This window comes from Siniperca chuatsi, linkage group LG12 (assembly GCF_020085105.1).
Source record: "Siniperca chuatsi isolate FFG_IHB_CAS linkage group LG12, ASM2008510v1, whole genome shotgun sequence".
NCBI classification, from domain to species: Eukaryota; Metazoa; Chordata; class Actinopteri; order Centrarchiformes; family Sinipercidae; genus Siniperca; species Siniperca chuatsi.
The window spans coordinates 13626198-13643249 of NC_058053.1; the positions used below are offsets into that span (position 1 = coordinate 13626198).

Here is a 17052-nt window from a genome sequence, read left to right on the forward strand (position 1 = left end):
TGCACATTTTAACACAGTTATGTTACTAGCAACCTTGATTGTTTTTTGTCTGTCACTTTTCTAGTTCTTTGGCATGACATTAAAAAATGCTAAATGATTAAGTGTTTTTGAAAAAGGGACTAAGGCAGAATCCATTTTTGTTGCCAGTCACATAACAATTGTGTTCTCACAACCTGAATGCAGAGAACAGTCAAAGTCACACGTCAAAAATACAACCTACAAGTTCCACTTGAAGCAAGGGCGTAATGTACTTACAGGAAACAAAAACAAAATGTACTTACCGGAAAAAATGAACAGCCGAATCCTAGAGTGTTTTTTAGTAGCTACAACTGAATGCTGAGCAAGTTTTAGGCTACTGTGAAAGGGTCAAAGTTCTTAGACGAACACCGACAGCACCCAAAAACCAGTTAACGGCTAGTTAAATATGGCTACATAGTGCAGTGGATGGATGCGCCTCACCTCTATCCTGATTGACAGGTCGTCTTGGTAGCGTCTTGTCAATCACAAGGTAGCCACGCCCTAAAGCATACTTTTATCGTCTATTTTACTCTAAGTTGAATCATAATTTAAAAAATGAACATCGTTCTGTATTGAAGAAGACTTGAAACTAGCAATTGAGACCATAAACTCATTAGGAAACCATTTACTGAGGTAATAAATCAAGTGAGGAGTAGGGTCATTTTCTCATAGACTTCTGTACAGTTGGACTTCTTTTTGGAACCAGTGGAGTCGCCCCCTACTGGCCATTAGAAAGAATACAGGTTTAAGGCACTTCCACATTGGCTACACTTTCAGACCTGGAGGTCACTTGATTTTGACAAAGAATTGTTCATAAATTCAAAAAAATTTTTAGCGCTCTGCTAGTACTATGTTCTCATGTGAGTGCTCTGATTAATAAATGTGGGGGGTAGGGCATGGGTTGTTGTGCCTGCCACTGTTGAGACCAAACCTACGTCCTTGACTTGAAGGCAGCATTACATCACATAATCAGTTGATAAAATCTAGCCTGATTATCAGACTGAATTGCCATTTAATTTCACTTCTTTATTCAGCCTAACACCGTGTTCAGTTTTTATTGGTGGGGTTGTTATTTTGCCCTAACCAATCAGTAGCAAGTGACTTATCTGTCCTGCTGGTGTCACTCCCAGACTCCCAGATTAGTTAGTGGTCATTAGGAGCATTAACATTTTTCACATTGATCAAATAGATTTTTAGAGTTGTTATTTCTGTAGGTCAAAGTTGTTCAAGTTGAGTTCAGAGTTATTTCTGTAGGTCGACCTGCAAGAACCTGTACAGCTGCTTTGATCTCATCCATGCTTGTCGCCATTTTCCTATCACTATTTTTCATGGATGTTGCTAGGTAGCTAGCTATGTATGAAGATGACGTCCCCATTCTTAAACTCATCTTCAAAGCTCTGATTGGTCTACTGTGTCTCCAACCGGCTGAAATAAGTGAGTGAGTCAGTGAGCATAATTCCAGAGCTTTTTGAATCGCTGAACAAAGGAGATGAATCTCCAATTTGTTGAATCTGGGTATCTGGCAAAGATCACTGCATTCTATGACTGATGTGAAGTACCTTACTGTAGCTTTTCCATATAACATACGTGTTGTAAATTTGAATTATGTTGTTGAAATTAGACTAGACTCAGAATTTGAGTAATGTTCTAAATTAGGTATTTTTTTGTGTGTTGAATTTGTTGGGTTTTTTTCAGGCAAACAGGATTAAAATTTTTCTTGTGGCACAACTTGTTTACCATAACTGCACGACTGTAATATTAAGTATACAGTGGCTTGAAAATTAGGCTGTTCCACTGTACCTAAAACTATTGTTATGGCTCAAAAAAGTAGTGATGAATGTAGTTTTTCTGACAGGTTTTTCTCTCAGGTGTCTTTCCACAGGCCCTGAAAACTGCAGTCATCAAGCCACTCTTAAAAAAGAACAATCTAGATGCGTTACTAATGAACATTTATAGGCCCATATCATACTTTCTGTTTTTAAGTAAAATCATTGAAAAAGCTGTTTTTCAACAGCTGAATAACTTCTTGGCATTAAACAGCTGTTTTGATGCCAGTCAGGTTTTTGAGCACACCACATCACTGAGACTGCTCTTATAAAAGTCTTCAATGACATCCACTTAAGTACAGTGGCAGAATTTCAGTCTTGGTATTATTGGGTCTCAGTGCTGCATTCAACACGTTCGACCACAACATATTACTAGACCGACTGGAAAACTGGGTCGGACTTTCTGGCACTGTATTAAACTGGTTTGAATCCTACTTAAAGGACAGGAACTACTTTGTGTGTAAAGGTAATTACACATCTGAGCGGACAAAAATTACATGTGGAGTTCCCTAAGGTTCCATTCTGGGGCCTCTTCTGTTTAACATCTACATGCTTCCACTGGCTCAGATGATGGAAAACAACACATTATGCAAACGACACACACATTTACATAACAATGTCTCCAGGGAACTATGGTCCACTACAAGCGCTGAGTAAGTGCATTTCATTGAACAAATCAACGATTGGATGTGTCAGAATTTTCTTCACTTAAACAAAGATAAAACTGAAGTAATTGTTTTTGGAGCTGAGGAGGAACGATTAAAAGTCAGCACTCAGCATCACATCACTCCAGTTCTGAGGTCTTTACACTGGCTTCCTGTCTGTCAAAGAACTGATTTCAAAATACTACTGTTGGTTATAAAGCACTCAATGGTTAAGGGCCTAAGTACATTTCTGATCTTCTGTGACGTTATGGACCATCCAGACCTCTCGGGTCGTCTGGGACAGGTCTGCTTTCTGTCCCCAGAGTCAAAACTAAACATGGAGAAGCAGCGTTTAGTTTGTATGTACCATATATCTGGAACAAACTCCCAGAAAACTGCAGGTCTGCTGCAGCCCTTAGTTCTTTTAAATCAAGGCTTAAGACTTTTCTGTTTGCCACTGCCTTTTATTAAATAGAATAATGATAAAAATTAAAAGACACACCATGTCTATGAATAATGTGCCGAAGGGGAAAAAAGAAAAGAAAATTGGTCCCCATGTAGGAGAGCCAAATGCACTAGCTAAAGGCCAAATCTGGCTCTGCTCTTCCTGCCCAGTGGCTTCTGACTGGGAAGATTTTGGAAAAATTCTTTCATGGTTCCCAGGGGCTCACTGTCTGCCATAGCAGCCGGTGAACACTCTCCATTACCCTAATTTGGCTCTCATACACTCAGCATCAATGGTGCCTGTGACCTTGGAAGTGTGTGCACAGCAACGGACAAGAAGCCAAACAAATACATGAGGACTTGGTGGAAGCAGTGGGTGATGTCATCTATAGCATAGCAACACCCCAGTCATAGTTTCACATTATCTCAACCCCCATCCATGGGCAAATAGTTTCTTTTGCTACTTCAAAGAGGAGGAAAAACAGTTTATCAGTTAACATGCCAGGGTGTTTTTAGATGGTCTTTCAAGGGGCGATAGTGGCTGTCATGGTACTTCATTGGGTGGAGAGGTCAGCAAGCCACTGTTTTTTCTAATTACAGCATGACCTGCCTGGGCAGACACATTCCTTCTGTCTGATTTTACGTTTTGCTTTCATACCTTTAACATCCTTTGTCTGTGATCTAAATGAGCACTTAAAGTGTCCCTTTTAATGCAGAAGACTACTCCCATAGGTCACTCATAGGATGTACAAAATACTAGCTGTTCATTGCCTAACTTCTCTTTACTTGACTTTGATATATTTCCAAGAGTTTTGAGGGTTGTGTTTTTCTCATCTATCGCCATCTTTCTATGCAGAAACCAACCCATGCTGTCACAGTGTCTGACTCTTAGAAAAGTCTGTGTGGGTGTCTGTGGAGACCTCTGTTCAGTCTTGGGCTTTCTCTCTCCTCTATCCTTCTTTGCTCTTCACTGCTCTGTACTGCATTTCTGAACACAGAGAATCTTTTTTGGTAATTGTGCCTGCTGATGAATGTCTTGCCATCCTTAGCTCAGGACGGTTTGAGACAGGCTGAACTAATGACCTCAGTTCCTTTGTGCCCAGCCTCAAAGGAACAAGGGATGGTGCTTATTGCAAAGAGGAGCAGTTTGTGTAGAGTGCTCCCACTTCATATTTACATCTCTCTTTTCTTAAAGGTGGTATTACAAGATCATTCTTTATTTGAAAACGTTTGGTGAGGTTTACTAATGCCTAACAAAAGTGGTTAGAGCAGAATAGAAATTGGGGGCATTCTGTTGTAGTTGTGTAAGAGGCCTGTTTAGTTTCAGAGGCGGTAATTAAGTTTTTCTTCCATTTTTTTAATCATGAAAATAACAAATACGGATATCTTCCACTTGCTAATGGTTGAAAAAGAAGCTCCTATCGACCCTCTAAGTAACTAGTAAATTAACAAAGATTTTCAAAGATGGTACATTGCTGCAAGATTTGCCCTGGTTCTTGTTTGCTTTTGGGATTGGGCTTTTTGGAAGGACTGGATGGACAGCCTTTGTACCACATCCTTGTCCATTCAACGTTATTGAACAGGCTGTTGTCCGGGGGTTAGTGGTGTTCTCATGACCTCACCTGGCCCCAGAAGAAGGCTCTGCCTAATGACCTGTGCTAATGGCAATCCAAATCTGTTGTTAAACCAGATCTCCATGGTAACCTAGGACTCCAGACCACATTGCACTTTTGCCTGGAAATAAATTCCACTTTTGTCTCAGAGCTGCTTTATCCATATTGTTAACAGAAAAAAAATTGGAAATGGAACTGTTTCAGTTGCTATTGGTGGAGAAAGCTCCATGGTTGAGAGAAATCAGAGAATGTTGGACAGCTGAAAACTCTTGTCCACCTCTCATGTGCATTGTGACTCCTCCACTTTGAAGTACAGTGGCCCCAGAGCTGTGTTCGCAGTGTTAAAATGATTGATCATTGTATGGACAAGTGTGCTTGGTCATCCATCATCCATCTGTCCTTTGCTTGGACTGTACCAGCTGTTCCCATGACTTGTAGAGGACATTGATGTAATTAACCCCATGTAAAACCCATGTGAGACATTTTATGGCTTCACTGTAGAAGCATTAATGCATCTATAGTTCAACAACAGTAAAAAGAGACCATGTAGCAGTTATTTTTATTCCAAATCAAGATTTTTGTCATTAAGTTAATAAAACATAATTATGCACCAAGACTGTTGCTACCAGAAAGAAACATAAAATAGTCAAAAAAGATGGATTGTGTCTGTAATGCTGAGTGCCACTGTATTAGCCCTTTAGCCCTACAAGGCCTCAATTGTTGTAGGTATGTACTCAGGTATGTACAGAATGTAAAAACTCTTGCCAGGTACTACTACCTCAGTTGAATGTTAAAGCACAGACAACAGCTGATTCCCTTTGACTGCTTGAAGGGCTCTGATTATGATTAGTTTTGTTGGATGAGAATGGATAGGAGGTGAGAGGGGTATTTTCCCTGCAGTGTGAGAGTGAACAGTGTGCCCCACTTGCCTAAAGTCTGGTACTGAGGAGGCCTGCGGAGCAACATTCATACTGGGACCTCACACATAATACTGCTAGCATGAATATCAATAACCCTTCAGCCAGGACTGTCAACAGTGGATCTGCCCTAATTTATTCCAAAGCTCAAGGTCAAGCCTTTGGCAACTCAACATGGCCACTTGGTTAATTTAGATTTTCATGAATGGTCACACATTTGCATTTGTGTTATGTGTGCTATTGTCTTTTGTCTACAACATGCAAACCTAAAATTGTGTCATTGAAATTTTTATTTATTTTTTGTTATTTCCCATTTTAATTTCCAGGTTTTATCTGCCAACACTCTACCTCCTTTCAATGCTGCATTTCAGTGGAGAAATACATCCTTCCTGCATTTCTCAATTTTGAGAACACTGTACTCAGCAGTGACCTAGAGACTGATTGATGACATGAACACACACATAGTGGCTTTGCAAGATCTCACCATCAATATACTGTAGTTTCTAAGTCTATGTAGGACAGACCAAATTTGTGCAATCATAGGCTAGTATTGTGTGTTTTCACAGTTATAGCACACCTGCTCTTCTCTGTATAGACTCTTCTCAGGTAGGTCAAGCAGTTCATCTGTATTCATAGTAATATCCTCTTACTCAGTGAGAATGATCTAATTAAAACCTGCTTCACTTCACTTTTGTACTATGATGTTGCACACAAACCTTGAAATGAAACAAGGTAAAGATACTGCCTAGCTCATTTTTTTTCCCATACCCACTTAAATTGGCGATTTATGAAGAGGAATGGGAAATGTCATGGTGCTTGCCCAGTGCTACCCTCCTCCTCCTCCTCCTCCTCCTCCTCCTCCTCCCCAGGACACACACATACCCCTCCCTGTCAGTCTCTCTTCCCCTGGGGCCAGTGGGGAAGGCATTCCAGAGCTGCAGAGTGTGCATCAGAGGGAAAGAGAGAGACATACAGTGTCTTAGTGTTTTGCATTCAAAATGTTCTGCAGTCTTGCTTTGCCTACAGCATCTTAGCTTTTGCATAAAGCAGCTAATTTGTTCTCATTATCAAGTGCATATGAATTTGAGTTGAGGGTTTCAAAGCTGCAGGAACGGTTCCTGTTTCTGACAAGCTAAAACTAAAGACACTGTCAGAGTTGTTTTCTCTCCTCAGGGGCCACCAGCATAGATGAGTAATCCTTTGAAACCAGTTAGAGAGTTGCTCGGGATAGTTGAAGAGTTAATGGAATTTGATTGTTGCAGACAAAATTGGCATTTCATGATAGAACATATGCCCACAGGAGGGGTGTGGGCAGTCATGTTAATATACTTAATATACAATAAACAAGAGTGAAAAGAAAAGAAGACTAGATGCTGCAAGGAAGAGATGTCACATTGGTTGCCTTTTATTCCCTATATACTTAATTCTGCACCAGAAATGAAGTCAGGTGGACAATGATGCATAAGTTATACAAGTGAAAACAAAAAATGTGACAAATGTGTTGCAAGAGAGCTAACATACTTGGTTTGCTTTATTATTTATCACTTACATCTGTCTGTGTTTTACAGTCTTTTGTCAGGCTGCCTCATACAGTATTTTGACTGTTCCTATGGCTACCACTGACTGAGTAAAGTGGTCTGAAATTAGAATGGCCTCATGAGAAAAACACTAATGCCTCCATAGAATTTCACAGATTGTTTGTATGGCTTTGTTTAACAAGTGTTTTTATTCTTTTTTAATATCTTAAATTATTTAGTGAGATTTGAACCAGACAGATTGGCATCTTATTAGCATATTAGATCTGATTTGACCTTCATCATCATAGACAACTTGTACTGAGTACCCTCCCCCACGCTGTATTCCTTGTTGTCTGGCTCTCTCTCCTCTCTGTGGGTTGCTGTGTGTTAACCATGACAGCTTTTGTGAGACTGTCACCCTGGTCTCGGAAGTACACAGGGAATCCGTATTGGCACTCAGTCTAGCGGGAGAATTCCCCCTTTGGTAGATTGTCCTATGGTCATCATGCTTTGTGTGTCGACTGAAAGAATCTGCATTAATTATAGCTTCTCTTCATTTTCTCTTTGGTCCATAAAATTAACTAGTGAGAAGCTAATAGAGTGTGTGTGTGTGTGTGTGTGTGTGTGTGTGTACAGTATATGTATATGGAGAGAAAATAGATTGGTATCATGGTTCATATTCTTTTTCTAGTAAAACCAGCTTTTGCCGAAATAGTTTGAACTGTCAATAGTACACTTTGTGGTTTGCATTGAAAACTACAGGCAGTGGACAAACTAACAGAAACACCACTGTTCCTCTCTGCTAATTCAGTTATTCTGTCTTTGGCATATCAAGACTTTTCTACATTACATAGTCTTGCAGTTTGGCAACTGATTCACCAGCAGTTCAAGCAGAAAATGCCTGGTCTCTGTACCTTTCCCCTATGTTGCCTTAACTCACTTAAAAATGTTATTGTCAGATCTTTATTACAATAGGCACACAATGCTAATTATTATTCAACTTACTATCACTTTCATGTGGCCTTTGTACTTTTGATACAGAAGGGAAAAAACTCATGCCACTTCATGGTGATCTGTATGTCCCTAGCACAACTACATTAGTAAAGAATTGTATAATTTTATTGGGCAGTTCAGGCCTCTGTTGGACAAAGGAGAGGCTCTGTGTCTTTCAGGGGGGGATTGCACCCTCAGAAGGAGTGACAGATCACATTCCATTGCACAGACTTACTTGAGAGGAGAAGGACACCATCCAGATTTATACCCATGAAAGATATTTCAAAGCATTCAGCATTCAGTGTGAACAGTGCTAGCAGGGGGAACAGGAGGACACTAAGGCCATGCATGAAAAAAGAAATGGGTTTTAATTCATTGTGGTTGACTTTTATTTAATGAGGATGGTCACTTTGCTACGTAGCCTGAGTAAAGGCTGTACAGGACAACCATTCACTACACATTGTAATCATAATGCCAAAGAAACAGATAGGAGTGAAATTCATTATCAAAAAAAAATATGATTTTATGCAGTTTCAAACAAGGAAGATACCCTCATCAGCATTCAGGCAGTTAAGGTTTTATATTTCCCTTTTATATTTAGTTTTTATTTAAATTACAGTGTTTCCATCTTTATGACATTACTGCAAATGTAGGAGACAGTGAGACGGAACATTGGTTGGAACAAACGTTTAGGATTGACTTACATTGACCTGCTCAAATAATTGATTTGTACTTTAATGTTTATTTTTCTAAATCAATGTCTTGAAATAATATTGAACCGTTTTTATGGGTTGGGCATGTCCTCATGGGCTCTGGCCCTTTACTTTGATGAGGAGGAAAGAGCATGCAAGGGACTGTAATCATTTTTACATCATCTTGGGGCAGCACTGTATAATTAGAAAGGGTTGATTTCCTTGACCACAGCAGGCGCTGAAATTGCAGGCCTTGCCCCAGCCAGGGTTTAGGAAAGTAACTGAAATAGCACTGGTGAGTTTCTGTCCTTGTGTCCCTTTGCATTATAAAGTGTCGGTCAGATGGCAGAGCAGTCACCCTGACACACTGCAGCTTATTCACCAGCACTTGAATGGCCAGCTTTTATGTGGCTCCTCTTGTTTTCAGAACCAACTACCAAAATTACAACTTTGCAATATGGCTGAAACCTGTATCAGCCACGACCTGCTGTGACTGCAACAAGTGAACACGCCGCTGGCAGCTTTTACAGTATACCCAATGTAGCCTTTAGACGCTGCCAGTTTTGTAATATTAGTATAATGATACAGTGTTTCCCCTATATAGGGGCATCTGTTATCATGCCCACCAAATAATCACAAATAATACTACTTCCATTATTACATCTTAAATGTATTTGTTTAGCTGTCAAGTTGCACACAAATGGAGAGCTAGTGCTGCTGTCAAGTAGTTTGACAAGGCAGAAGGGCAACATTTCACAAGTTATTCTTTTTTTCCCAGTACATTATCTGCAGTTAAATAAACCATCTTAATTTTGCACACACTGTTAATGTATTGTTAAAATATAATATAAATATTTTATATTTTTATTTTTTTAATTTTTTGCCTTTATAAGAGTTATAGTAGAGAAATTACAGGAAATTAGGGGAGGGACAGATAAAAAATTACATGTAATAAAGGTCCTTGGCTGACACAAACTGGATATGTTGTGGTTCATGGTCAGTGCTTTAACCCCCTGAGCCAACAGGGTGCCCAAAAATATATCATTATTAATTTCTGATTAATTAATTTAGTATTACATATAGCCATCAGCTATTGAAATGCTAGGATAAACTCTTGACATATGGTTCGTGTTGACTGCTTACCACAGAGAGATCTAAACTTAGAGTCCCTGCATCATATCTTCCATATCTGCATATCTAACCCGCCGTCAGACAAAAATATTTCACTAAGGACCCTTTAAAGTGTCAGTATCAATGTGGATGCAGTAGGTCCCACTCAGGTCAGGGTGATGGCAGGTCCTGACCTTTGCTGAGTGACCTTTGGGTCATTCACAGGTTTTTCCATGTCTGAAGGCATGCAGAGGTGTCATTGCAACCTTTCCGCTTCCTGTCTCTGGCATTCTTCTTTGTTTAGGAGCCCTTTAAAACACAGAACAGCTTTGTGTCCCCTGTGGCGAGGCGGAGGCGGAGAGAAAATGGGTCTCTGTTTCTGATTAGCCCAGCAGCCCAATAACACTCATTTCCCTGAGGAGAGAAGCAGGATGCTAATGGTAGCTTGCCTCTTGTAGTTGAGTCTTCAGTGATTTCTATAAACCTCTGGCTGCACACAGGCGTCAGTGCTAATCTGCTGAAGTCTTCCCAAGCAGCACAGTCCTGAAAACAGAACCAAAGCTAATTGTCATTACTGTGGTTCACCACATCTGCAGTTCTTATTTAGCTGGGTCTGCTGACGTATGGTCTGTATTATTAGTTAGGTATTACATGTTATCTTGAGGTTGATAATTCATACATTTTAATTTGTGGCCATGATGAGTGGGCAACTTTGATGCCGCAGAATAGATTACTTTGCCGTTAGCCGGCTCCATGGGTAGAATGGTCTTTCCATGCAGGATTGGTTCTCAGTAAAGCAAAACCTGGTTTTTCCATCTAGGGCTTGGATTCCACTGAGCAAACTAGTATCCAGGTTAAGTCATTTGCAAGTATGGAACCAAGTCCTCTGTGAGACTGTGGGGAACCGTTTCTGTAAGGAGAACAAATGACAGTATCTCAATAGGTGAGACAGAAAAATATAGGGAATATCTAGTCAGATGTAAGTGTGACAGCAGAGAAAATTAAATATAGCTGCCCTGAAAGTACAAATGATTAAGTGTAGGGCACAGTGACACCATAAGAGAAATCTGCTGGCTTATATTGCAAACCAGCAGATTTCTGGACAACTGGATCGTATTGCACACCACTGCAACTAACTTAACATGTTTTCCTGTTTTGAATTCTTCAAGATTATGATTACATTGTGGTGTTTTTACATGGGAAACAACAAAATATGCTTACCCTTACTTTCATAAAGATCAGAGGCAATGTGAAATGTGGATGTCTTGTACACTAAACTTATCATATGGTTTGTGTTTTAGAGATAAGGCAACAAGGGGCAGAACTTTTGTTAGCATCAATGGTGGTTTATTTGGCAAATGTACTCAGGAGAAGTAAAAAGGAACTTTTCCCACAGGTGAAGTTTTCTCCTTCAAGCCATATTCTTGCGAGCTTAGGTTGATGCAGCTACTAGAAACAGTTATGAATCAGGCAGTGACATGGATACATTTTTTTGCTTTTGGTATCTCAAGCTGCTCAGTGTTGATTAAAAAATTATGGACTTTGAGTTCACATTTGTTCCGCACTTTTAAGTACTGCATTCTGAATACAAGGGTAGGATTTTTTAAAACCAATGTGAATGGCAAAATATGTAATGGACAGACAGTTAAAAAAGTATGAAAACTGCATCTTTCCCTTCTTATGTCACCACCACTTCTGTCTGCCTCATAACTACAATGTCACCAGATTCAGACGAGATGTCGATGAATACCTGATACCTGCCTGTGAATGAGTAAATTCATTGAGTGAGTTTGATGACAGATTTTTGTCCTTTAGGCACATCCGGCCAGTGTGCTTAGTGAGTTATCTTAACTCAGTGGTCAATGACAGAACCTTATTTACTCCACTAACTGGATGTCCTTCTCATGTGCCCCGATGGCGTGAGAAATGCTCACTGGCCAATGACCCTGGGTTTAAACACATATTATGTGGCCCTGTGTTTTCCAGGATCCAGGTCTCTTCTGATTTTTCCCCACCTCTAGCAATCACCCATGTATATGTCCCTAGCAACCTACGAAAAGACTAGACAAAGCTTAGCAAATTGAAGGTATGAGAGGAATGATGTCAGTAAACTTTCCCTTTGGGGGCAAAAAAACAGATCCTACAGGTGGATGCTGGAATGGAGGTGGGGCTGATCAAATAATGTAACATTGAGCAGAGGCAGATGCAGCAGTGTTTGCAAACAGGGCAGTGGACTAGCAGCTGTGGTAAGAGCAAAAAAATGGGCAGCTTAAATACACCACCTTATTGCAAAAGGTGCATTAGATACGTGCTCCATCATAATTTCACTTGTCTGAATTGCCTTTCTTTAAAGCTTTGTTCCATTGAAACAGGAGAAACTAGATGCATGTTCAGTATTTCTGTTTTGTTCAAATCATTAAAGGAAATCTCAGTAAGAGACCACTCTACTGTATGCTGAAATCCACCATTATCCCTGCTGTGTAAGCTGATTTCTCTGCAAGCCTGTGGCACCTGTCTGTCTAACATTGTTGCATAACAGTACACTGTATACCTTATGGAAACTATATGGATGTAGAAAGTTTTATGTTGTGTGATATCTGTGAGAACTAATTTGATAAGCTGAAAAATGTGTCATTAAGTTAGAAACAACACGTTTGCTTTGCTCCTGAAAAGCTGGCGTTTTTGGGTTTATACATTTTCACCTGTTAACTATGATGTGCCTGTTTTATTTATAAACTCAAAAATGCCAAGCTTCTTTCTGCAGCAAAAACAAATGTTCCCAGGGTTTTCTCTGAGGCTTTACATTCCTGGTGTTCAGACTCAGGATGGTAGTAAAAGAAAATGGTACATTGTTTCAGATGTTTCAGTGGGTCAGCTTCAAGGTCAGTCTGGTCATCTTTAATTTATCTGAAATCTAAACAAAAGGCTTTTGCAGGTTCTGGTCTCTGTATAAAATAAAATGTTTTATATAGTAAATAACTTAGTACATCACAGAACACATGTCGCTTAAATTGTCCTTTGGAAATGTATCTAACACAAATCATCTCTTTGGGCAGAATACTACAAAAGTCACTTCCATAGTTCTCAGTGTGGCAAAAGTATCCAGCCAGGGGACTCTGGGGGCTAAAGTTTCCTCAGGCACACTGACTCTGTTATTTTCCCTTATTGACGCGTAATTCAAATGCCTACTGAATGTTGCCACCCATTTCTTCTATTATGTGCATTTCATCAAAAACTCTGAAGACATTGGGGTCTATGGTAAAGGAACATGTAATGCAATGTAATGTCTATTGTACTGGTAAAATAACATGTTACATAATGCCTTTTCTTATAATTGGCACTTTAAGAACTGTGTACAAAAATAGCATAATTAAATAATATGTGAATGTAAACAATAAATAGTGCACACAAATTGTTGAAGAATCTATGCATACAGTTTTTAGATAATCAGGAGCACATCTAAGAGCTGGGCTTTACCTCACTGATTCACTGAATATTAACAATGACTCAAATTACTTTATGTAATGTGAAAGAATTGCCGGTAATATTTAATCTACTGAGAATTAACCCCCAAATCTGTAGTTTCTTCAGCCTTGTTAGCTCATTGTTTTAGTTTTCCAGACCACACATAAACTTTATGCTTGAGTCTGACCATAGGCTGCTATTTCTAGCACAGCGCTAGTATCTGTAGAGTCAGAATGACCTTTTTTTCTTTCTTTTTTTTTTTACTGCTTATTTGCAATTTTAAATTTAGTTTCAAGTCACTGAGCCTGATAGAGAAGTTGAAATTTGGGGTGCCTATAGTATTGGGGGAGTCTTTATACGTAGCCCTGCATGTGCAAACACAGCTGCACAAATCCTCTCACAATTCTCTCAGTCTAGCTTCAATTGATTTATCTTGAAAATAAACACAGGAATGAGAAATGTGAAGTTCTTAAAACAGTGCAGAGAGTCAGCATTGTGCACTCATACACAATTAGGACACACATTAGTACTTTGTTCAATAATTCTCAGGGTTTTAACAATATTGTACCTCAATAGAACGTTGGTGTAAAAAGGTTTAAAAGTTCACAGAGCTTCACTTCCTTCAGCCCTGAAAACTCTGCTCTACACAAACAGCTAAAAAGCACTAGCACAGTAAGAGAAAAAGATAAGCCTGCATAAGTATGTGGTAAATAGGTAGCAAAATGTAAGAACTCTGCTCTTCCTTATGTCATTACATGAGGTAATAACAATTTTGTGGTTCTCCTCAACAGGTGATGTCCACAGCCACAGTGCCCAAAGAAGATTCCCACCTGAGGGAAACCCTCAACCCCAGGGGCCTGGCAACGGCCACCCAAATGTCCCAGATGATGTTTTCAGATTAAGCCTGGCCAAGGGAGTGTCCATGTCTCTTCCATCCTCACCTCTTCTGCCACGACAGTCCTACATGATGCCCTTACGCCCTAACAAGAGATCACCAGGTACTGTTTGTACTTATATTTGAGCTTTTCTGTGATTCCTGATGTTGTTGCTATATTGCCAGTAGGTAAAATACTCTTAGAACAAAACACTTATGTTCTATACCACACACCCCCATGAGTATTAACCAAGACAAGCTAAATGTGCTGCAAGCATTTGGTTTATTCCAATTTGATGTACACTATTTCAGTCTCGCAATGGGAGCTTCACTGGTCACTGTGGGCTTCCTGTAAAAGTGATCATTCCTGTCTGCCTTCAGGTGCTTTTGTAGGATTGTTGAAAATCTGACAGTGCTCCAGGAATGACAGTCCCTCTCAGCTTTAAAACACTGCTGCTGCAGCTTTTAACTTTAACCTCTCTGAAACATGTCAAACAATTCTGAGTAATTGTTACTCTTGGAAAAATAAAAGTCATATGGAAGACAGGGGGATGAAGTAATAATGATAGCTGGATCATTCTGGATCCCAGCAATTAGACCGTAAGCTCAGACTGGTTACAAAGAATTGTTTTTATCACTTCGTCCTTGTATTTGATCACCTTGTGTCGATATAGAGGTCTCTACAACTGCACCGTGTGTTTACACTTTACTGGCTGGTAATGGGCGTGTGTTTACGCTGGATCTAATTGTCAGTCCTCCCGGGCTCCTTCTATCCACCATGTTGAGAACATGCTTGTCAGCAGCTGTGGGGTGCTTCAAAGCAGGGGATACCTTTTGTAGCTGAACTTGTCTCAACCTGAGTCTTTGTATTCTGGAGACTTGGCAGAGAGGAGAGAAATCCTTTAAGTGGTCAATGTGGCCCCACTCACATGTGGCACTCATCTGTGGGGCTATCTAGCCTTTGTTTAGAGTGGTTACAGCTTTGATCTATTTAGAATAAAGATGAGTTGATAGGAAGGGGGTTCGGTTTAATCCTAAAGCAAACTTGTGTCGTTCACATCTCTGTCAAGAAATTGTCATTTAGCTGTTCAACTCCAGTTTTAAGATTTAGGTTTAAGTTGTTGTGTTTGACATCATTTTAGTTTGTTTTAAATTAGTTTTCTAACATGGAACGCCATATTCTAATTTCAGCTACAGATTAGGGTGATGATAGTGTTTTACTTCTCAAATCTGATTTTCTATGCACCTCTTCTACAATTCTCATCACACTTCAAAACCTAATATTGGACTTGAAGGCGTGAAATTGTGATGCAGTACATTATGCAAATGTTTAGTGGAAGGCCTGATACATAATTGCAAGTATGCTTAGTCCCTAGTTTATAAAAAAGAGGTAAAACAGACAACTACAGTTTATAATAGCCAAGTAGAGTTTCATCTCAGCCCCCACTCAAGTTAAAACAAATCTCTTCAACTACCTTAGCTGAGACAGGATTTGCGATGACCAATTTAAACCCATCAAAGAGAGTGCTGATGAAATGTACATTTAGAGACATGAAGGGAGGGACAAGAGGGAGAGAGAGATGAAGAAAGAGAAGAGGCTGGGTTTGTGAAGGTGAAAAGGGCCCTGGGGACAGGGGAAGGGGAACACTCATTAAAGGCATATTCCCACTTGGGGTGCTCTGAGGCATGGAAAAAGGGGGAAAAAACAGACTGACAAGATAGGATGTTATGGAGGACAACCAGGGAGAGAGGGTTGGAGGATGGTTTGTAGGCTCTCCTCCACTGTCCTCACAGGTAACTGTGAAAACCCGTAGGGAGGGGGGGAGTTCACACCTCCAGTTAATAAACACATACTGCAGGAAATGTCTCAGCTCTGTGACGAAAACAACATGGGTCATAATGCTGCATTTTCTCTTCTTGCTGAGCCTGAGAACCGGCATAGTATTCATTCATTCATTGCCATTATGCAGATGTTCTGTTAGAAACAAAATTGTGAGTGAGAGTAGTTCATTTTGATTTACCCCAGATTTCTAGCAGGAAAGCTGGAATTATTAGTACCACTTCAACACAATCATGGGGTAAAGTTCACAAGTAATTTAGTAAATTTTAGGTCAAATCGCCCACCTCTAATGGACATTGATAAAAGATACAGGGCCTACCCAAATACAAACAACACAACAAAGTCGTCATGTTCGAGACATCAAAAGCGCAGTAATAACTTTGGCTGACTTAAGTTTTTTGTGATTTTAGTTTTTTGTGATTTTAATTTTACAATATTCCAAATAGCAAGTCTGATATTATTAATATATCTATGGCATATGTGGAAACCCAGTCAAAGTCAAAGTTCAGAAATATTCTTAAGAACATTTCCTAAACGTTTCTACATACCAACCCGGGTCTTTTGTCAGCTAGTCCTGTCAACTAGTTTAGTTATTTACTCAAGTCATACTGCCCTCATTTATTTATACCATAAATAAATACAGTACAGCCATCAATGCATTCTTTCACACATCCATTTGTTCTCCTTCCCATCCAGCCATCACTGATGTCTTTGAGGGGAAGTGGTTTCACAGAAGCATTTTGTGGCTTGGCTTCATTTCCTGACACATTGGATAATCTATCTCAGTTTGGAAGGCTCCAACTTTGTGGTTGTTCTTTTCATGAAAACTTCACAGGGGACAACAGAGAAACATTGAGCTAATTAGGAGTGTGAAGGATGCCTGAGCCACAAAGTCCTGGTGGCGTTGAGTGCCACAGCTTTGATCAGCTAAGCCCAGAGCTTAACCATGAAACACAGCACCCTGGCATGTGTTGAACAGCACCTAGGCTTTATAGTCTTAATAGTTTACAGGCACCCTAAAGGCCCAAGGAGGGACATTTACTGCAAGAATTTTGCCTGAGTGGACCCATCCTGCTCCAGCCCAGTGCAGGTCAAAGAT

At 39.9% G+C, this 17052-nt stretch overlaps 1 protein-coding gene across 8 annotated transcripts in view; it reads left to right on the forward strand.

Annotated features, from left to right (window-relative positions):
• The window catches only part of tanc1b (tetratricopeptide repeat, ankyrin repeat and coiled-coil containing 1b), a 110884-nt gene that overhangs the window by 20151 nt on the left and 73681 nt on the right, over window positions 1–17052 (forward strand). For all 8 annotated transcript variants that reach the window (XM_044218049.1, XM_044218051.1, XM_044218043.1 and 5 more), the window contains exon 3: window positions 14031–14237. In XM_044218049.1, the coding sequence (XP_044073984.1) occupies window positions 14031–14237 (207 nt within the window). The remainder of the gene's footprint in view (window positions 1–14030; window positions 14238–17052) is intronic.